Source organism: Numenius arquata, chromosome 17 (genome assembly GCF_964106895.1).
Source record: "Numenius arquata chromosome 17, bNumArq3.hap1.1, whole genome shotgun sequence".
In the NCBI taxonomy this organism is placed as follows: Eukaryota; Metazoa; Chordata; class Aves; order Charadriiformes; family Scolopacidae; genus Numenius; species Numenius arquata.
The window spans coordinates 4510427-4532634 of NC_133592.1; the positions used below are offsets into that span (position 1 = coordinate 4510427).

Consider the following 22208-nt stretch of genomic DNA (forward strand, 5'->3'; position numbering starts at 1 on the left):
GAGGCCCGCCCGCCGCCGCGGCTGCCCATGGAGGCCGAGGCCGAGGCGCGGCTCCTCTTGCAGGAGGCTCAGGAGAGCATCGAGGCGGCGCGGAGCTACCGGCGGGAGCTGGAGCAGCGGCTGCGGGGGCTGCAGCAGGCGCGGGAGCAGGTGGGGGAGCGGACCGGGCCCTCCGGAGGAGCCCCGGAGCGGAGCAGCGGGCGGGAGGCGGGCGCCCGGGGCTCCGGGTGCGGGAGGCGGCCATCGGCGAGCCTTCCCCGGGGCAACGGCGGTGCTCGGTCTGCAGCTGCAGCCGCGTCCTTCTGTGTCAACCCCTGCTCTGGCCCTGGCAGCGATCGGGTGGGACATGTAAGGACAAGGGGCAATGGCCTTAACCTAGAAGAGGGAAGATTTAGACTAGATGGAAGGAATACGTTTTTTACGCTGAGGGTGGTGAGACACCGGCCCAGGTTGCCCAGAGAGGTGGGAGATACCGCATCCCTGGAAACCTTCCCGGTCAGGCTGTACGGGGCTTTGAGCGACCGGATCTAGTTGAAGACGTCCCTGCTCATTGCAGGGGGGTTGGACTAGATGGACTTTAAAGGTCCCTTCCAACCCAAACAACTCTGTGTAGGGAAAAAAGGAGGGTGGAGAAGGAATCCCACCAGACCTGAGGCGGATGGTGGTGGTGGTGACCCTGGTGACTCTCTGCACCTTCAGGGACGTCGGCATGTTGCCTCTGTAGGTGCTGGAGATGGAGGATTTTGGAATGGAAGGATCAGGTGCGAGTTGAAGTCTGTTACTGGCCTGAGCCTGTATTTTCTGGGGTGATGGGGAGGTTTCCCAGGCAAGAATGAAGATTCAGCTGGACAGGGTGCTGGCCCATCTTGTCCAAACCGAGCTTTTGCCAGGAAAGTTTGTCCCAGATGATCCTTGCTGTTGCTTCCAACCTGGTATTCTATGATTCTGTCATGATTCTATGTCTAAAGGAACTACGTTTTCTAAAGTACTTGAGGTGCTAAGTCTTATTTTATAGGAAGCGTTGTGCCTGTCTCCTTGCCCTCGCGTCTAAGTGATTCCTGCCTAGGCACGTTGCTCTCTGGTTTGGTTGCTGTCCTGAACTCTGCTGTCCCCATGCACCAAACTCCGTGGGTCACGTATTCTGTGGGTCATGTATACGTGTTGCCAGCGTTCCAGGTTAGCTGGTTTTTCTGCAGCTGTGCACTGAAGCCAGGGGAGAGTTTTTATCGGGACTAATAACCTACCCACTCTGTGCTGAAGATGCATGATGAGATATGCAAATGTGGGTAGGGAGATTGTGGAGAGCCAGCGAAGGTCTGGCTTCTCTGCTAAGACATCCTCTAAGCATTTTAGCTTTGGTAGACTAGAACCAATGCCTTACTGCCATTGATTCAGCTCTGCAAGGGGAAAATAAAGTAAACCCCAAACTCAGAAAATGTTTCCGCAGTGACCCGATCATGTCTCTGGAGCAGATTCCGTTAGCACAGAAACCTGCTATGAATCTGCCAGGTTAGTGTCCTGCTGCTGAGGGGGCGATCGCTGGGCATCAAATTAGTCATCTTCAAAACCGCAAGCTACTTAAGAAAATGAATTGTTTGTGACCGTCTTTAATCCAAACCTCGTCATCTCAGAACGTTGCCTGGAACCTCAAAATGCACGGAGAGGGAGCTGGTTTGCCTTTCCGCGGTGGCTGAGGGCGCTTTGCTGCCGTACCTTTCTTTCCTTTTCCTCTCTGGGGGAATTTCTTTGCTTGTGTGCTTGTTTCTGTTGTCTCTCTTCCCGTCTTCAGTACCACACGCTATTTTGCCCACAGAGAATCAGCCACGCAGCACACATCCGAGGATTCCCTGTGTCCAGAAGTGCTGAATGCCTTAGACTGGGGCTCGGATCGTGGAAGCTTTATTATTTGGGGACTGGTGGGCCGATGTGGTAGGAAAAGCTCTTTAGATCACTTGCATTGCATCCTCGTCTTTTGGAACGATGGGATACGATTTTCAACAAGCTTCACGCAGCTCTGTGTGTTCAGGGAGTTGGGTTTCCTCTTCTGCGAAGCCGGTGGTGTCTGCAGTTCTGAGGCTGCCTTGTTGAACTTGTATCTGCGTGTAATGGAGGTAGTGGGCTTAGAGAAGTGACTGTTCTGTTTTCCTCCGCCCCACCCCTTCACAAAGCTAAATACTTCCTTTTTTTTTCTCAAGCGTTGAAATAACAAGAGAAGGGAAACCGAGCTGTATGGCAGCTGCAGAGGTTCATGAATATTACTTAAAGAGGAAATTTATTTTACCTAACCAGAGAACTTCCTGTGTTGGTTGTCTGTACTTCTAAAGATCTAGAAATTACGTGTGCCTGTTGCAGCGTTTCCTTGTGTGTGTGACTTAGAAAAGTCGTCCATAGGGAGATATTTACTTCTGACTTTTGCATCTTTAGCTCAGGGATGTTCAAATGTGGTTTCTTCCCTAAAAGTCCGATTCAGCAAGTTTGCAAACATTTTAATAGGCACTTGTAGAACCTTCTGTGGTCTAGTTCTTCCAGAATCAAAACAGACTTGCTGTTCACCCTGCCCTGTAACCATGCAGCACAGGCAAATCAAAGGTGGCTATTTAAAAGAAAATAAAAATTAAAAGAAAGCAGCTTTACAAGGATTTTAAAAACCCAGTGAAGTGATATGCCTGGAAAAGTGCTTTTAGATAGTCTTCTAAAAGTCTGATATCTTTTTGTTTCCAGTGAGAATTACTCATATGTGATGGCAGAGTTGTTTTTGAACAGGATTAGAGCAGTTTTGAGGGGCAGTGGGGAGAAGACCTACAGAGCGTTTGGACTCTTCTGACAAGAAAAATTCTGTTACTGAAGTACATGTAGCCCAGTTTGTATTTAGCTCCAGCCTCAGAGGTTATCTTAATTTGCCTAGTTAGCACGGTCTTCCCCTTGTCCAGGCTAGTTTCTTTGCCTCCTTCCCTGCTGTACGTGTACTAAAACCACTAGTTTGTTACCTGCCAACCGTCCTTTTTTTTGAAGTTGACTTCACAGGCAGCTTTTTCTCCAGCAGATGCAGATGAAGTGGTTCAGAAAAATAAAAGATGTGCGTGGCCTTTGCCTTTATCCTGAATCCTTCTTTCCTGTTGCCTGAATTCAGATCAGAGAAAGCGCAACGTTGACCAGAGATGTGCTTGAGCAACATTTTAATGATTTGAAAGGGACCCTGAAGAAGCTGTTGGATGAGCGGCTGATGTCACTGCTGCAGGAAGTGGATGCCATAGAGCAAGAGAGCATCAAACCCTTGGATGAATGCCAGAAGCTAATAGAGCACGGAGTCAGTACGGCCGATGATCTGCTCCGGGACGGTAAGGCAGGACCTGATCCTAAGGCTTAGCTCTACCTCCTGGTGTGTCTTCTCTGGAAGACTGGAATGTTCCTGTTACGATCAGCGTATTTGGCTCATTTGGGACTTCTCTCAAACCAAATGTTAAGAAAAGGTTAAAGCTGGGTAGGTGTAGTGAAGAGCTGATCAGTTTATCTCCTACGAATCCATATTTTAGTATTTTGTTCCAGTTCTAGGGTGTATGTATGTCAGTGTAGCCTCTTCACGAGGGCAGGAAGTGTCTGCTTTTGAAATGTCTCACTGCAGAGATAGAAATGTCTCACTGCAGAGGTGTCCTGCACCCTTCCACACTAGGAGGATTATGTCAGGCTACTTTGAAATAAAATACATCTTGGGTACCATAATAATAAAATCTCTCTGTTGGTTGAAGAAAGTTATTTGCATCTTAATGGAATAGCAGCTGAAGGAAACAGATTATCTTTCCTGTTAAGTGTGATTGTGCCACTGTTGATGGAATGGCCACTGTACGGGAAAAATTGCTCCAAAAAGTCTGAGGATGAGGCAGACAGAAATAGAAATGTGGAATATTACTGTAAGGGCCAGTTTGCACCCTACTGATGCTAAATACCTAGCCAGAAAGGAATGCCACTCTTGACTGTTTTCCCCACACTGGAGAACCTACTGGGAGCATGTCTGAGCCATGAGTATGTTGGCAGTTTCCTTGCATTGTTCTCATGTCTCAACTTTAACTTTCTTTCAACATGATCTCAGTTTTTGTGAACTAAAGTGCATCGAGCAGTCTCCCACGGGCAGGAGACGGACCAGCTTCCACCCGGACGCGAGCTTGGTGCCTAAAGACCGTGCTGGCTTGGTAGCTCGGTGCCTCCTGCTCACAGGAGGAGTGACAATGTTTAAGAATTAATTTGTTGAGGGTTTTTTCTCCAGCACCACAACCTCTGGGAGAGCTCGTACTCACCTTGGTTTGATGTTATCTCTCAAGTTACTGAATCACTGGGTGGTGGCAAAGATTGCCTGTGTTTTATACAAGTTTCTATAAGATCTCATGAGAACCTGACTAGCTGTGCACGTCCTGTCCCCTGGGTCACCGTTCCCTCCGCAGCAGTACGAGCATCACTAAGTCATGTCGTTAAAATGAGCAGACGTTGCCTCTGAGTCAGAAAGGAGTTAAGCCTCCGTGGTTATTAAATCTCCTGCTGCCAATTATGACGTGTGCTTTTCTTTAGAGATTTGTAATGTTTGTAATCCTCCATTTGGAAAAGGACTGAGCTTGCTTATGTTGTAAATTACCATCAAGTCATCAGATAAGAGAATGGAGCTTACGTCTCTGTAAGCTGAAGTGTGGGATGCTACTTTATATGGAAAGCTTATGAAAAGATTTCTATTTATCTCCACGCTTTAATGCATGGATTATTTCCTTCATTATGACAATAGTTACCATTTAGATTGTAGCAAACAGAACAATGGTTGAAATTATTGTTTGCTTTTAAGCTCCTGCTTTTTAATTTTCTGCTCAGTGAAGGTGCTTTGCTTTTCTCTTCCTTTAAAGCAGGTGGAGGAAGGGATTAATGATCCTGACTTCTGGCATCTGACCCCAGTTCTGCTACTGTCTGAGACCTGAGGCAAATTATTACATCTGTTATAGGTGTGTCTACAGGAAGCTTTGAGAGCTTCAAAAGTTGCTAGATAGGCTTTATATTGTTAACTATAATTTTATTTTATATCTAAGAGTCTAGCAAAAGTGCTGAGAATGCTTCATATTTAATTGGCTGTTCGTGTCAGAACTGGTTCTTCTTTAAAGCAAAGAATGCCTTTCTTGGACGTTTTCTCATGAGGAATATTTTTACCATTTGATTCCAGGGGAGAGTGCAGTCAATGGAGATGTGGGACAACAGAACGAGAAACTGTGCAGCTTTACAAAAAAAGCTCTGCACATTCAGCTAGATAGGTAAGGCACCGACACGCCGAGGGGATCTGAGGCAGCGGCACGTGCTCTTCTCTGTAGGGATCTTTTCTCCTTTGAAATAAAAGCCTTCCGCTCCACTGCCTTAAAGATTTGTTTGAGGTGTTAGTGTCCTGTTTGTTTCACAGACTTTCACTGGGGCTGGCAGTCGCAGAATGGAGTCGTTTTCAACCTCCATATGTTCTGTGCAATTATAGGCTGTTTATTTGTGAATGATGAAACCACTCCTTGTGGAGCAGCCTGTATTTCAGAGTATTTACCGAGAAACAGACAGTCTGGTTAGGGCTGAAACACAATGTTTTCCGAGTCTTTTAAGTTTGAAATGCACATGCCAATTTCTGCAGCTGTTCTCTCTTTGCAAATCTGCACAGATTTAAGTGTGTGGACAAAATATGAATTTGTAGAAGCTGGCCCCTTTCATTACAGCAAACTTTCCTTTCTCAGCTTACCAGAAGTGCCCTCCTTGGTTGACGTGCCTTGTTTATCTGCCCAGTTGGATGACTGCCTTCTTACTATATTGAAAAATCAAATATTCAGACATGGAACTGTGGCATCTCGCCCACCTGTACAGCTAGAGGAGTTCGTTGAGAAGCCTGGAGGTATTTTAGTCCGATGGTGTAAGGTGGGTAAAATACCGTGGGTGAAAATCATTCAGACTTCAGTTTCCTGGAAAAAAAAAACGGAGAAAGCCACTTTCATTCTGGATTCTCTACAGCCTTCAAAGGAATAGTCTGCTCCAGTGTGTAGTTAAAAGCTTTAAAAGATGTTTTTGCGGCAACGGCTTCATCTAGTGATGTTGTGGTTGCTGCTGGGGTTTGTTGTTTCCTTTGAAGACGTTTTAGCAGACCCAGGCTGAGGCTGAACCTGTTCTGTTGTGATTTTACCCATAAACATGTTTGTGTTCTTAGCGAGATGCAGTGGATAGAAAGAGAAAATATTTTAATATTGGCATTAGCTAGTAAAGTAGCCTTTCTCTTCAACACACAAAACCTATTTTTGAGTAAATCACTGCTGTGCTCTGATGTGGTTTAGTTGTCGTTGGGCAGCTCTACGCTCCTTCCCAGCATTAAACACACTTTTGTTGTTCTAGCAGCAGCCAGCCATTGGTCAGCCGTCCTTCCCTTGTACAGGATGTGGATTCAGGTTATAAAACCATGGGCGCTATTGTCACCTGTGGTCTCATTTTCTGTGATATAGAGGAGTTCCCTGAATTTGGTCACGCTTGAGGGATAGTGGAGCTTTTGCGGGGGGCGAGGGGGAAAATCTCTTTTTACTTAAGAAATACCAAAGAATTGGAAATCATTCCCTGGAGCAGTTTATGAAGTGTAATAGTGAGTTTCCCTTGCTGTTAGAAATCGGCACTGAATTTCTTCTGCAAGTTTGTCTTCAGCTTTTGGCTGAAGGATCTTGTTATACCTCTGCTAATTGAAAAGCCTTCTGTTAAATAATTCTTCTATAGACACTTTTAAACTGTGATCAAACCATTCGTATGCTACTTTTTGTATTGGTTGGTTAAGACATTGATACTATTTTCTGTAAGGTGTGCTTTTGGCTCCTTACCTTGTGCCTGAACCGCCTTTGATGGCAGCCTGCAGTACTGCCCTACTATGTGCCGCTTCAGAGGCGAAAGGAAAAAAAAAAGGGGGTCCTTTATTAATGCAATGACTGTTTCTCTAGGTGGATGATGACTTCATACCACAAGATTACAGACTGCAGTATCGTAAGAGTACTGCCAGTCACTTTGAAGATGTGTATGTGGGCTCCGAGACAGAGTTCATAGTGCTGCACATTGATCCTAACGTTGATTACCAGTTCAGAGTCTGTGCCCGAGGAGATGGACGGCAAGAGTGGAGTCCGTGGAGTGTTCCTCAGTTCGGCCGCACCACGCTCGTCCCCCATGGTACTGTCACGTTGCTGTTTGTCTTCAGCCAATGTCAGGAGTGCAGCTCCTAAAGGTTCTATGGATGAGTTGACTTATGGAGCTGCTTTTTGTGTGATGATGGGGTGTCCTTAGCTGTGATACGTGTGTCTAATGTATCCTTTCATCCTAGAATTTATTCTTTGCTTCATAGTGTGAGTGATAGCGAGCCTTTCCAGGAGGTCTCCCACTGCTTAGCCTTGCAAAATGTCAATGAGCCAGAAACGAGTTATTTTTTCCCCTTGTCCCTCACCCCTACCTAAGCGTTGTTTGATGACCTACAGTCATGTAACAAGCTCTTATCTTGGAGAAAGAAAAACCTAAATTTTCTCTTCACTTGCACATTTTTAAGGGCTGTGGGTCAAGATGGTTTTGCTTTACCTACAAAATGACTTCACAGGGATCATAGCAAAGAGTGAGATTCTGGTGAACCCTGTGAGCTGGGAGGTATTTTTTGTAATTGCAAATGATTTGAAAAAGAAACCTCTTCATCAGAAGGTGGCAAAACCAGCCCTGGTTCTTAACACAGCTTAAGCTTCAGGTGAGGTGAAGTGAGTGGACATTGCGACTGACTTGACTTTGCCCAGACAGTAGCTGGTCTAGCTGAGGTTCACGCTGCTTTTTTTTTTTCTTTTGTTTTCTTTGAAGAATGGACAACAGGTTTGGAGGGTTACAGCTTGAGCAGTCGAAGAAACATAGCGCTTCGAAATGATTCTCAGTCATGCGGTGTGCTCTACTCCAAAGCTCCTACTTATTTCTGTGGGCAAACATTAACATTCAGGCAAGTACTTTCAGGGCAGCTGTTCTCTGGTCCCTCTCCTGTGAACCAAAGTTCCTTCTCTAGTCCCTTATTTCTATGTAAACCTGAGTCATGATGCCTGTTTAATTTTTCCATCAGCTCAGCCCCGGCCAAGGTAGCGTGTCTGCGTGGAGTCTGAACTTCCTTCTCTTTACTCCTACTTCCTGGCTCTTTAGGAAAACACCTGATGTTTTTGTAGGGCTTGCATCTATCTAAAACAGAGACAAGGGCGAACTCCTGGGGGGTGGTAAAATATAGCCCGTGCTGAGCGAATCTCTGGAAAACTGAACTTCCCTGAGTTTCGTAGCAGCTGTTAGTGGCTGGTCAGAAGCCAGCGGAGTCTCACCACTGATTCTTTTTAACCTTGGGTCGGGAGGTGCTTTCCCTCCCGATCTGTGTACATGCTTTGATTACTCTGAACGTGAAAACGTTGTGTGTGCTGCTGGGACAGGTGAGGATGGCGGTCTGGCACTGATGTCTCTAACAGCTGAGATAATTAGTGGTGAGCAGACTATTACTTGAAACTGGCATTAGAAACTCTCGAGTGGAGAAGGGATCTTGTGAAATTCAAGCTTTTCATTTGATACTTTGACACGGAATGTGGTAAAAGCCTTGGCAGCTTTGCTGCCTGTAATCCTGTCCCTGCGATGATGCTGTTTAACAGGGCACGAGGAGCTTCCTTGTGGATATGTCAGTTGTAATTACAGACCTCAGAGGCTCTGGAGCTTCATTCCATCTTTCCTTGGTTAAATAAAACTACTTGCCACACAGTAGGCAACCCCCAAAGGCAATTTAAGGGGGTTGTTCGTGGTATTTTTGTAACTCGTTCCGTGGTGTCTCATTTCTCCCTTCCTGATAATGAATTATCTTAACTTCAGATGGTTCTATGAGGATGTATTCAGTTGCCCTGTCTGAGATGGGATAAAAAGATCTAAAGCTGTCATTTGAAATCTGTTGCTAGATTTAACATCTCTTGGCTCAGAAATGCCTGTGAAATTAAAGGCAGAACTTTGAGGTTTCCCTTGGTTCTCTTTCAGACCAACGCCTTTTATCTTTTTTTATTGGTAACACATGAAAATCTTTTGCTTGACATTTTGGTAATGTGGACTCCACTCCAAGAGGAGATTGTTTCAGGATGGCAGAGCACTAACAAGCACGTGTCCACAAGAACTATAATGGCACAAATGTTAAGATTGAAGACAACTTCAAAAATCATTGTGTTCCTCTTCCAAGGTCCAACAGTTGCTTCCTGTTTGAAAGTGTGTGAGATTTTCCTGAGCAGGGAGATGTAGTACTTGGCGCTTGGCTTTCTCCATCTGTTGAAACAAAAGTATATTCACAAGGGGATAAGTGGCTTTGCAGAGCACAGCAAATAAGTAAGGTTCACGTTACAGATGTTTGTGGAGCAGCTTTGTATTCTTTTGCTTTCGGGACACAGGAGTACCTCATCAGTGATGAACGCAATGCTTTGCATCTGCTTTTCAGAGACAGACTGCTTTAGTTACCCTCTGAGGTGAGGCGTTTGGACAAGTTGTAGGAGAACATCACTGCTTTAAGTCAGGGCTCCTCCTGTTTCTTTGCAGCCTTCAAGGAGCCGCCCTTGGGAGGGGGAAGGTTCCTCCGCAGAGCTCGCTAAAGCTGTTGCTTGCTGTGGGCGACCACAGTCAGTCTGGCCGGGCTGGTGGGGTGGGATGAGCCAGCAGACACCTTGTGAAGCTCACGCTGACTCTATCAGGAGCCCACCACAGCTCTAATGACAGCTCATACAAAGGAAGCGCATGTGATCACCCACAGATCTACTTCTCTGTGCTCTGAGACAAATAGAAACTGGTGGTGGTTGAACTGGTTCGGTGTCTCTGTGCTGCCATGGTAGGGGCAAGGTTTTGCTCTGCAGCATTGGAAGTGGTGAGAAGGGATTCAGTGTCCCACTGAGCATTGTTCCTACCATGTGTTCTGGGGGCTTTTTGAAATTTTAAGTCCCAGGGATCATAGGGGTTGGAGAATAATTTTGTTAATATGATAGGAAAAATCAGCTTAGTAAAGCGAAGCTCAGGAGACTGTGCGGTGATGCTCTGGCCTCTACTTGAGCTCGTTATTAATTGCTGAAAAATCAAAAAAATCCAAAGAGAAAGGAATGGTGACCTATGCTAGATCCTGGCGTTCCCCATGCAGTCGAGAGGAGGAAAACCGTTCCAGAATTACAGGTTGGCCCGTTGTCTTGGACGCTCTCGTCGTTCTTCCTTGCTAGGGTGTGAGGAAGGTTTGGCTCTTCCCTCCTTTGTGTCCGCACGCAGCTTGGTCCGCTCCCCCCGGAGTCGGGGCAGCGTCGCAGGGAGGGGCGCCCCGATGCTGGGTGTGATGGATACAGGAGCACACGATGAAAAACGCGGCCTCAGCCTGGACTTAGTGTGGGTGCCACTGGGAGCGCTGGACCTCAAACGTTCAGCTGGTCCTAATCTGAGTCCCGTGGGAAGGCTCCCGCTCCAGGTCTGCCATCGCTCCTCCCGCGGAGCGGTCCCTGCCCTGGTACTTGTTTGATGGTTTTTTTTCTTCCTACTGCTGCTGGTCCGGGTTACCGTGACAGCGCTCTGCAGAAGGGGGCTGTATAAATGAGCCAGTAAGTGTGAATACAGATTGACGCGATAGATTTCCTACTTTTTAATGAGTTTATAATTATGCATTTTTAGTCATTCTTGTGGCTGTACTATTTCCAACGCAAAACTGAAGAAAGGCTCCCTGAACTAGGGATGGAGTGAATTAATGTTACCGAAGCACAAAGGCTTTACCTCCCTAGTTTACAGATGGTTACTGGTGAAGCTTTATAAACAGCAATTTCAGGCAGAGTTTAAAATCTAAAGTAGAGAACCAAAATGAACTTGAAGTCTCAAATGAAGTTGTCTTGGGAAAAAACGGTGGATCTCTTCCAAGTGAAAAGCTCCTCAGATATTTAAACATTAATTATTTCTTTTTGCTTTGCTTTATAGTACAAAGTTTTTGCTATCTTAGTGACATTCCCAGGGGACTGAGAAACCTAATGGAGTGCAAAAGTAAAACATGGTTCCAATTTTATCTTCCCTGTTTGTCTTGAAAGAGTTAACCCATTATGTGCCAGTCTACTGCCCAGTTTAATTCCCGTTCTTAAAAGCTTCTGCTGAATTTTTTCTGTTGTTTGGCAATAACCACATATCCATGCTGCTCTTTCTCTCAAGCTGTAATGAAAATAACTGCTGTTCTGCTTTCTAGAAAAGACCATCTGAGTTTCCTGAGTCACTCGGGCTCTCTCTGAAGTATGCTTTAGCGCCTTTGAGAGATGGCAGCGCGAGAGGAAGGACTCTGTAACGAACTGCAGCCTCGCTCAGCTGCTGAGGCCCAAAGGGAACTGCATCCCGGGTCATTTGCACAACTTGTTTGCTTTTTCTTTGGAGATTCTTTCCCAGGACCAAAATCCTAAACGCAGCTGAGCAGAAGCCAGACTTGTAAATGCCCTTCTAGGCATTGTTTTTAATAGCCATTTGCACTAGGCTGATTTTGTTAAAAAAATACCCCAAACAAAACACCCACCCCCCCACACACTCCCTCAAGCCCAGCGACGCACTAAAACACATCACCCTTCCGCTCCCAGCCCTTGGCAGCAGAATATAGCGGGGCTCTAAAATAAATACTTTTAAAATAGTTGCTGAAACTACAGCCGTCTTGCCATAATACGTGATGTTGCCCAGTAATCTGGTATGGATGATTGTAGTTTTGCACATATCGGTTGTTTCAGACAACTGGAAATCATTTCATAAGACTCTAAGCTGTGGCAGCAGAGAATTGTATAAAATAGCAAAGTTTGCAGGAATTCATGTTTTGTACAGACTAATAGAGCATTGGTCAGTGGAGCTGTTGGGAAAGCTGGTCATTCAACAGGGATCTTCCCCAAGAGGTTGGATGAATTTGTTGGAAGCCCTGAAGCACAGTAGAGGGGTCTGGTGTGGCAGGGTGTCACCGCATGGATTTCATTGTATGTTTGGATTTAAAGCCTCAGGGTTTGACTTAACTTTTTGCTTGGTAGGATTGAAACGGTGGGCCAGCCAGACAGGCGAGACAGCATCGGCGTGTGTGTGGAGCAGCAGAACGGCTATGACTCCCTGCAGCGGGATAAAGCTGTGTGCATCAGCACAAACGGTGAGTCCAAATCACAGAATTGAAGAATGTGACTTTTTTTTTTTTTTTCCCTTTTCTTTCCCAAAACCCATAGCCCTTGGGTTTTTTTTTATATCCCTGGATCACGTATGAGCAACTTCATCCCCCTTTTACATACCGGTTGTGCAGTTAAAAGCTTTGGTGAGATCACAGGTTGCCTTTTTCTGCTTGCAGTTACTCTGACCTGTTTGATGTGACGAAAAGAACGTGGCAGGGTTGCCTTCCGTTTCCGTTTGCCTGCAAAAAAAAAATAATAGGGAGAACATATTATTGCATGTCAGTGTGCACAGAAAGTGAGAAATAACGTTTGTTATCTTGACTGTTTCAGGGGCGGTATTTGTAAATGGAAAAGAGATGACAAACCAACTGCCTGCTGTAACTTCTGGCTCGACTGTGACGTTTGACATGGAAGTTGTGCATTTAGGGCCTTCCAGCAACGAGGGAGGAAACTTCAAGCTCAGAGTCACCATTAGCTCTAACAACAGAGAAGTGGTCTTTGACTGGGTACTCGATCAGTGCTGTGGCTCTTTGTATTTCGGATGTTCGTTTTCATACCCAGGCTGGAAAGTTTTGGTGTTTTAGCAGTGAGTGAAGGGACTTTTGTTCTTGCTATAAAGTGTAATGTTAAACCTGGGTTTCCAGCTGTTTGACATCAACAATCTGTTAACAAAAACCTGTCTTTATACTACTTGAACTCCACTATATTGTACTTCCTACTGGATTCATTTCAAAACATAATTGTGAAACATTGGATTCGTTACTCTGGAAAAAGTTAGAAACAGGCATTTGCGTAGGCAAATTAACTTAAGCAGTCCATAAGACCTTTCCCTTTTTTCCTTCAGACTTGATTTTTGTCAGTATTTCATTGTACTCTAGTCTCAGGGTACGCATGTCGTGTAGAATTAACTTTGCTTAATGCTGCTGTTCTGTGAAATAAGCCTGAAAACATTTAGTGGGGGTAGAGGGATGGTAACGGACCAAAGTTTTATTTATACCACTCAAAATGAGCAAAGTATTCAGAGCAGTGATGTCCTGCTACGCTTCCGTGTACACAATGCTGCCTTAATAGTATGAATGGAGAGTGGGGTCTGCACGCAACAGCCATTTCTTCCATGCACGGTACTGTTCGTTCCTCCAGAGCAAGGATGTCTGAGCCAGAACCTCTGTTTCAGTAGGTAGCCAGTCTGTTAACGTCTCACTTAAGTGCCTTATTTCCAGATAGTTTCCTGTGTTGTCACTAGGAATGTATTTCCTAGAGTAGTCGCATGGTGATGTGTACATCAGCTTAACGCGGATGCTCGTCTCAGACCAGAGCAAGCCCCAGCGTAGGGCAGTGACCCGATCTGCTCCAGATGTCCTCCCCAGTTAGAGCTTACCCCGTCACCTACGTCAGAGCAAGTCCTGGTGCTGTTGTGCTTAGGCCTGATGTGCAGACAGCAGCCGTGACTCCTCACAGAGCCCCTCTAAGGCCCAGAGACAACCTTCTTTCTGTTCTCCAGCAGAGGCAGGGGAAGGGCTCTTCTGACGTGCGGGATTCCTGGAAATCGAGACCACCCAGGCAAGCGGGGACCACTGCTGGGGACCCAACCCTGGGAGACACCGGAGGTGGCCAGACCCCGCTGGCAGATTTAACCTGTAGCAGTCAAAATGGAGCTGATGGCGGTAATTTATTATGAATCAATTGACTTTGAATTCAAAAGTTAAATTAAATTACTATTTCCCCTAAGGAGCAACTAAAATTTAGAATGAGCTTATCAAAGAGAGCCTATTCCTGGTCAAAAGATTGCAATACTACTGGATTTAAAGAATATTTTGAAGTAATGCTCACTGAGGGCCTTAAAAGGGACCTTCTTACCTCAACTTCAATTAAAATTAAATATATTTTAGCATATTAGAATATCAATATTTTTATAAGGCCTAGACAATCATTCTTCCCTTTTTGCTTCAGTGTCAACACGTTCCACCAGCCCTCTGTGCTGGCATGAAAAGCGTAATTTACGTTAGATTAATATCCCCCGTTCTCGTGTTGTCAGAACAAAAAAGATTAGTCATCCTCTGTGCGATTTTTCCCCAAGCATCAGGAGGAGGAGGAGGAGGAGAATGGCGGGTGATATTTACACCATTTACAAGAAAACAAAAAAAAAGCGAGTAGCTTCAGATGGATGCAAAGAACTTGCACACGGTAGAGCTGGGTTGGGATTTACTGTGAGACGTGAAGCGAGGAAGACAGGACGCCTGCGGGTAAGGTTATCCAGTGTTAGCAACAAAAAGCTTGCAGTATTCTCGGTTTTTCAAGCTTAACTATTTCACTGTTAGGGAGCAAGAGAATACGAGCTTATCCTGTTCTTTCAGTGTCCCTTTGAATTATCCTGTGAGGAGTATTCTCAATACTTCTTAAATACGGTTCTCTTCCTGTAGGCAAGAAAGCTCAGTAGATGATGGAGCAGCCCCAGCCCTGCTCAGAGAGGGCCAGGCTGCCTCTCGCTCCACGTCGTAGTGCTGGTAATTTTACACAATTCAGGTGTGAGGTACTACTTGTAACTTAGTACTTTTACCATATGGAAACTAAAATTGGGAATATCATCCCCTTGTGAGGTACCGATGGGTCAGGTACCTTCTCATCTGCTTTTGGAGGGGACTTGTCAGGCTATTGAATCTGCAGGATATTTACTTACATGTTGGAAAATAAAGCTTAGGCCTCGAATCCAGGTACTTCCAGAGATGGTGATGCCCCGTGGGTTTGTTCCGAATATTCACGCCGAGCAGCTCGGGGTGACTGTGAAGGGCTGCAGAGGCCCCTGCCGCCCCGCTCCCCTCGAGGGCTGAGGGTGGCAGGAGAAGAAACAGGTTTTGTTCTGACTTCAGTCTGTAGCTGTGCGTTGAACAAGGGCAACTTGCCAAAGGTGGGTTGGGGTTTTTTTTTTTCTTTTATTGTGTTTTTTGTTGTTTGTTGTTTTTTTTTTTTTTTTTAACTTAGCATAAGCCCAGCTGTGCAGATGGCAGATTAGGTACTGTTCAGCCACCTCGAGAGCTGCACCTTTTAAACTTGGGAGGGGTGAAGAGTCTCAGGTCTCTTGCCCCGAGTAATTAAGTAACAGAGTATGCAAAGGATCAGAAGAGGCTTGAATTAAAAAGGTTGAAATTCTGTTCTTCCACAGGGGAGTTCAGCTCAAAAGAAAACTTGACACTTCCTTTACAATTTCTCACCTCTCGGTATTGGAGCCTTGCGAGCAACAGTTGAAATCCAATCCTCAAAGTTGTTTTCTTAAGCTAGTACATCCACTTACCTCAACTAAGACTTACGTGTCAAGTGAAATCTGAATTTTTTTTTTTAAATAAAGTTTTATCCCTCAGCTATGTGTGGTCTAGTACATTACGTATTGGTGCGTAAAGCTGGGCATCGCTGCTTGCTTCTAACAGGAACATGAAAATGTATTCTTTAGCCCTGCAGCCATCTTTAAGAGCTTCTGCCTCTTTTTAAAATCATTATTATCTTCATCTTCTGTTCCTCAGAATTTCCAAACAATTCTTTTTCAGGTTTCTCACTTGTTCCCTTACTTTTATTTCCCGGTGAAGTTCAACTCTTAACTGGTATCTCTTGCAGATATAATAATTTTCCTTCTTTTTTAAAAATTAGTTACAGCATCTGTGAAGTACTTCCCTCAGTTTTCCATCACAGCTGCTTTGTCTCCATTTCACTCTTCCCAGCTCCTTACAATTGCATTAAATGCTGCAACTCCTACACATCGTACTGGTGGCCAAAAGCTACTGAGCAAGAGGCAGAGGTATTTCATCCCCTTCAAATAAAGTCCCTGTCGAACTAACACATAGTTTTAGTTTATTCCCTTAGTTCTGCTTTACCTGCAGCCTGATCCATTTCCTTCATCTCTTGTAAAGGGAAAATAACTGGCGAAACCAGTAAATAAGGTTGCTGACAGGGCAGCTTTCTTCACCATTCGGATGAAGAACCTTCTTCAGTCTCAAATCAAGCAGCTGAAGAACAGCAGATACCGAGGGCAGGGAAGGCACTTACCTACTCAATCCAAAGCTCTCTCAGTCATGAAACCGCGCAGTATCAGGTTTAGAACCAGGATCTGGTCCCCCAGGAACACCTTCGGTCAAGCACTGGCTGACGATGGCACCAAACTGTTCTGTGGATTAAGAAATACTTAACTTGGAACAATATTGTCAAAAACGGTCCTCACAGAACGGCTCCTGCATTCTCAGAGGTAACATCAAATCGCTGTGTTGGAGTAGATGGTTTGGGTGGTTCGTTTTGATGATCAGTGAAGTAATCAAAACAGCTCAAATCATTTGGAACTGCTTCACTGCAGGCGGTGAATCTTTACCCCACCCCCCGAAACTCCAGGACTACGTTCACAACAGTCAAAGCAACACACACTTAAGGTTAACAACTTAAATGCACCTAACACTTTTGAATATAGTATTTAATGCACTGAATTAAATATTCAAGTCATATGTTAGCTTCCAACTTGGGGTTCACCAAATACAAAACATCATCAAAATCTGCCATGAACATCCTAGAGGCTGGAGTAGGAGAACCTTGCCAGTTTTAGAGGCAAAAGCGTATCCGACAACTGCAGTCTGGAGTCAAGTTCACAGAATCTTGACTGTCATAGCCTGTATTTCAATAGCTGAATTACTTCTAACATGAAAAAAAGGTTTTCAGTGTCTGTCATTCAACAGTCACTATTAGGCCACAAAGTTCCTCCCTCGTTTGTTCTGTGGTACCCGCAGCGTCCATCCTCTGCGGTCCCAGAGAAGCGCTATTTTAAACCGATACCAATTGAAACTTTGCTCCAAGTAAACTAAATATTTTGTAAAATCTGTTTGAAACATTAACCACTTGCATGTAAAAAACTCACAAGTCTTATTTTTGTAAATGACACATCACGAGTGATACGTTTCATTTTCAGTTATATAAATTACAGTAATACACAACTTAGAGAGATCTCAGGTATTCAGTTCTAGCCCAAGAAAGAAGAATAAAAGCTTTTATAAGCCAGCTAAAAACCTGGTCATTTATGGAGACACCTTAAATATAATAAAAAGACTGGTCAGAAACTGAGCTGCCTTTGTAACAATCTGGCAAAGGAAGAACACGGATCCAAATTTTAAAGGACATGCAGAAGAGAAATGTTTGTAGAAGGTACTGCTTGTGGCCTTTCTGCATGCACACAAAATGACTGGACAACCATCATGGCAGATTTTATATTACTGAACTTTATGTACAAAAGCAGATTTCAAATAAAACATTTAATGTAAAAACAATGGTTCATTTAAACAACCGAACTTGGTTTGTTTTTTTTGTTTTAGTTTGGGGTTTTGTTTCGTTTTTACATCTACTGTACCATTCAAATTCTTTTTAACCAGCTTACATGATATCTTCAAAATCTATCAAAGGTACATATAGAAAAGGCATCTTTATAAATAGAAAACAAAGGGCTTTTTTCAGCTTTTATTATAAATTGACATGACATACAAAGTTTACTGGACAGAAGTAATTTCATTACTATTTTTGGGGGGATCACCAACTTTTTGTGCAAACAATGCTAGCCTTCTTTTAAGCATTAAGAGCATAACTGCTTAAGAAATGACATAAGCAATAATTCTAGAACTACATCTCCCCTAAAATAATCTATTTTTTTACATATGTGCACAGCTTTAGCAAATTAAAGCCAGAGAGAAATGCTTGATGTACTATCCAGAGGCGTAATTAGAGTTTGCTAAAACTCAGAGAGCTGGCAAATTCAAGAAGTTTGTAACGAAAGCTGCAGTTTCCCTCTTTCCTATTTTGTACACAAAATCAGTGACTAAGAACTTAATACTGGATGACAAATCACATCCACACCATTAGTTAAATAGTCTCACAGTTAAACACATCTTAAGGACCATCAAAATCAGTATTTACATTTTATAAATTTCTGAAGACACCATTAGAAAGCTTATATACCCCTTAAACAAATAGGGAACTGCATCTCATGGTGATGGAATGAAATAAAAAATTAAAAATACCTGTATTTACAGCAGCATTGTTCCTTTATAAATAAAGAATATGAAAAATGCAATATTTTAAGGATAATAAAAAATTGAGGTGATGTCACTCAACCACAGTGCTTGCTGGAATAAACCCTTCGGTGCTGATACTGTACCAGTAGTGAAACCACTTTCCATTGGAAAAAATCTGTAAACGTATGCATAAAATGTGTTAACAGCAGTGCAAAACTGCTCAAATATAGTTTAGTCAGCATCTTAGTATCTGTATTGAATACAATACATCACAGAATACTTGCATAAGAAGTGCAACACATTTTCTGGTCCAATTTTACAGTGCATTTTTCCCTCAAGAGTGGCATCTCGAAAGCCAAAGCTAAACCTATGGCCTGGACTTGCAGTCTGTACTCAGGCAAAACAGCAGGCATGAACTTCAGAAGAAGTTAAATCGACGTAATGCCTACATTCTATCGACTCTCGGCTTTAGCATGGCACACCACGATGCGGAACCCCAGTAAAAAGGGCTTACATCGACTAGTTTGTGTAGCTGTGTAAATGTGTAATAAAAATCTAAAGGAGCTAATGTTCAAGTTTAAAATGGTACACTGGGTGATCAATACATCAGAATTATCCACGAAAACCCAAACTGCTGGTATCCTCAAAAAGCCAAGGTGGTAACTTCACTGTGTCTGTAACATGAAAAGCCAAGATCTTTCCAAACAGGCACAAGACAAAGGAAGTGCTAAGTTTGCCGACTTTGATGCTTTTAGTGTAAAAAAAATTAATTTGTAATTTATGATCAATTGATAAATGATTTCAAATACAAGGATCAAGGTTAAACTTTTAAATAGTGAGACGTTATTTTCACAAAAGCTAACTGGAGAATTTCTAAGAAAAGCAGAAACTGTATCCCAATCCCCTTTCCCCAATGTTTCACAACTTCATGGTAGGAAAAAACAGCCAGATACAGATGCAAAAATCTTAATATAAAAACGGTTTTACATATACTTAAATTATGTAAATTCCATAAAGTTCTTAAGACACTAATTGCTAAAATTACAAAAAGATTTTCATATTGCTCTTCATGCTCAAACTCTTAGAATATTGTCATTACATCACCAAAACCGATATACATGTAGTACTTGCATAATTAACTGAATAGAAACCCTGTTAAAACAATATCCTTGTTGAAATCATTTATTTCCATCCAGCAGTGCCTGTTTGGAATCTCTGTATTTTTGTGTGTAATTCTTTATGGAGCTCATGCACCCTAGAATGTCACTTCAATGCTTGTCCGTTGAATGGCATTTGACTTTTGACTTCAGAGCTTTTGTTTCTTGCTCTGTTTTGTGACACCTGAGATGCTATCCATTTCTGAAATTCTCTCTCTCGTATTATTTTCACTATATCCGTTTGTTGTCCCGCTTTGTTCCTCAGAAGATTCCTCATCTGTTGGGGAGACAGATTCTCCTTTCTCTAACTTCTGCTGCATCTCTCGGAGCCTGGCAACAGCTTTGTCTATTGACATTATGCTGATGAGGTTAAAGTCATGCATGCTGACCAGATGTAGCATAAAGTTTCGACACAAGTTCTTCTTAATTATTTTCTGTCCGTAATTTTCAACAAACAGCATACAGGCATGATTCATTTGATTGTCAGCAATAAACCTGTCAAGTTAGAAAGCCATCATTATGCAAGTAGAACATTTTCAAAAACAAAAAGATACCCCACAACATAGTTTATCAACGTAACTGCACAGACCTTCTATCGCAGAGTCTCAACATTGGAAATGCTTTTTCTTTTCAAAGCCTTAGGCTACTAAGCACAAAAACATTTTTTAAAAGCTTAAAGAGTCAAAAGCTTGTTACCAAATGACCCTTTAACGATCCCTTTCTAAAAAACTGAGCTAACTGAATTTTAAATGCTTAGTGAATTGCAATGCCAAATGGTCAACCGACTCTATACCAAAATTGATCTGTATCAAAACAAAGTTTACAGTAACATACCCGTGCTTCATAACATGAAGATTCCATAATTTCATCACTTCTTTCTCTCCTTCGTTAACATCAGAAAATTCTTCAATTTGCTGGAGAGAGAAAGGATTGGGAGAAAGGACAGGAGAAGAAACACACACACATCAGAACTGCAGGTCTGCTGACAAGAAAGCACACCTAAAATTCAACTTATGCCACGTATACATCACAGAAATAACTACTGCTGAAATCCAGACACTGCAGTCAAAAAGGTCAGAAAAAGGTTGTAGCATGCGGAGACCTGTGATGATAAATTACTTCCACATTATACACACACACCACTGTGTACTGCTCTAATACAAACATCTTCTCTTTGAAAGAGAAAACTTGTTAGGACCCACGTGGCCTGAGTTAGCTTCGCAACTGAAGACATACTTGAAAACACAAAATTTGATTCTATGAATTCTTGTCACTAGTGTCTCAGCATCGCAAGTTTCTCCTTACTCTTGAAGTAAATGCATCATTTTCATAATATATGCTCTGTTTGTTCCCTACGACAACTACAGACCGTTCTTTTAAAAACCACAGTCCGTTTAAAATAATTTTGTATAAATGGAATAATTACAGTAATGGTTTTCTCCCGTAGCCATTCAGGGTCCTTTTCATCCTCACTGTCTACTTCCATTTCTTGTGGACGGAGAGGTAAACACGTGTCGCTGTGGAAATACAGCCGATTGTGCCCGCTGCTGTACGTTCGCTGCTGTTCTACTTCTCCATCTTCAGATTCAAGAAACTCTGACATACTGGCTTTCGTACGCTTTGGCCTAGCACAAGGAAAGAAAAAAAGGTAACTGCTTTCAACCATTGTATGAAATATGCAAATACTGTAATTGATTAATATAAATTGTTCTTTTAAGCTCTAGCATGCAAAAAGGAGGGAGGGGGGCGGGAAGGAGGAAATTGGCAGCAGTGAAATAAACCTCATTAAAAACCCAACACCCCGCTCCAACCCACACTCCACCTTTTGGGGAAGAAAAGTTTTAGAACAAGGCAGTTAAAGTTACATTATGAACTGATACTTCAACTGAAAAGATGGAGAAAAATCACAGATGAAGTTATCATCATTCAACAACACTTTGTTTAGCTATAAAACACTGTACTTTAACGGCAGTGAAATTTAACACTGTTTCTGTGCACCTACAGATGTACAAATCCCTAGGTTTCACAAATCCAGTCCATATGCTATACTCCACAAATACAGATAGACCTTGATTTCCATCTCCCCACCTGCAAACAAGTATGTGTGTGATAGGAGTTCTTTTGACCGGTCCATTGCGGCTGAAGGCAAACCCAGGCTGACGATGGATATCCTGGGGATTTCCTGCATAGGAGCCGTCGTAGCACTCATTGATAGACACGTCTATCCTAGCACCTTTTGGATGATACTGAAACAGGGAATTGCAAACATACTTAGCCAACAGTAATGACAATACAACAGGAGGTTTAAACAAGTAACCTTTTCAATTCTGGATACCTTAAATATCACCCTATCAATAGCCTGACATAGCTCTTATATCCTTTTACAACACCCAAATAATTTTTAACCTCTAGAAACAAATTATACTAAAGCTTCCTTGCTCTGTAACATTTTACTGTTTTATGTAAAACCACTCAGAATAGAACAAACTATAAACTTAAGGAAAATATCAGAAAAAGATTACTAGCAAGTACCCTAGAAGCTAGAACATTTCTAAATTTCCTAAAGTTTCAAGAGACTTCCAACCAAACGTAGATTCCTTTGCTTTCTACATCACATAAAAAGAATATAGTAATGCAAAAGCAGCAGCAACAGTCAGAATTCATCCTCCAGCAATCAGCATTATTTAAAATATGTGACCTTTCAAAAAATAAATCAAACCCACACAGGTTTTTTTTCCCCCCCATGTAACACGCAAACATTCACATAACATTCAAAGGAAGCTGCATTTAACCCATAGATACAGTCCTGTAACTTAACAGGC

At 43.0% G+C, this 22208-nt stretch overlaps 2 protein-coding genes across 4 annotated transcripts in view; one reads left to right on the forward strand and one right to left on the reverse strand.

The window, feature by feature from the left end:
* On the forward strand, window positions 1-17483 carry CRLF3 (cytokine receptor like factor 3). The gene is made up of 8 exons (XM_074159982.1): window positions 1-150; window positions 3131-3338; window positions 5195-5282; window positions 5742-5919; window positions 6975-7197; window positions 7864-7996; window positions 12069-12181; window positions 12528-17483. The coding sequence occupies exons 1-8, from the start codon at window positions 28-30 to the stop codon at window positions 12779-12781; spliced, it is 1320 nt and encodes a 439-aa protein (XP_074016083.1). The 5' UTR covers window positions 1-27; the 3' UTR covers window positions 12782-17483.
* SUZ12 (SUZ12 polycomb repressive complex 2 subunit) overlaps window positions 17432-22208 on the reverse strand; it is a 27775-nt gene continuing 22998 nt past the window's right edge. For all 3 annotated transcript variants that reach the window (XM_074159979.1, XM_074159981.1, XM_074159980.1), the window contains 4 exons: window positions 21475-21632; window positions 20813-21011; window positions 20221-20300; window positions 17432-19881 (listed from right to left, as the gene is read on the reverse strand). In XM_074159979.1, the coding sequence (XP_074016080.1) occupies window positions 19536-19881; window positions 20221-20300; window positions 20813-21011; window positions 21475-21632 (783 nt within the window). In that variant the 3' untranslated portion in view covers window positions 17432-19535. The remainder of the gene's footprint in view (window positions 19882-20220; window positions 20301-20812; window positions 21012-21474; window positions 21633-22208) is intronic.

Bases quoted from the DNA above. Each gene is read 5' to 3' on its own strand.
- CRLF3 (XM_074159982.1), top strand. From the start codon at position 28: ATGGAGGCCGAGGCCGAGGCGCGGCTCCTCTTGCAGGAGGCTCAGGAG. The intron at 3,339-5,194 runs GTAAGGCAGGAC...ATTTGATTCCAG, and splicing joins CGATGATCTGCTCCGGGACG to GGGAGAGTGCAGTCAATGGA. The intron at 5,920-6,974 runs GTGGGTAAAATA...CTGTTTCTCTAG, and splicing joins TTTTAGTCCGATGGTGTAAG to GTGGATGATGACTTCATACC.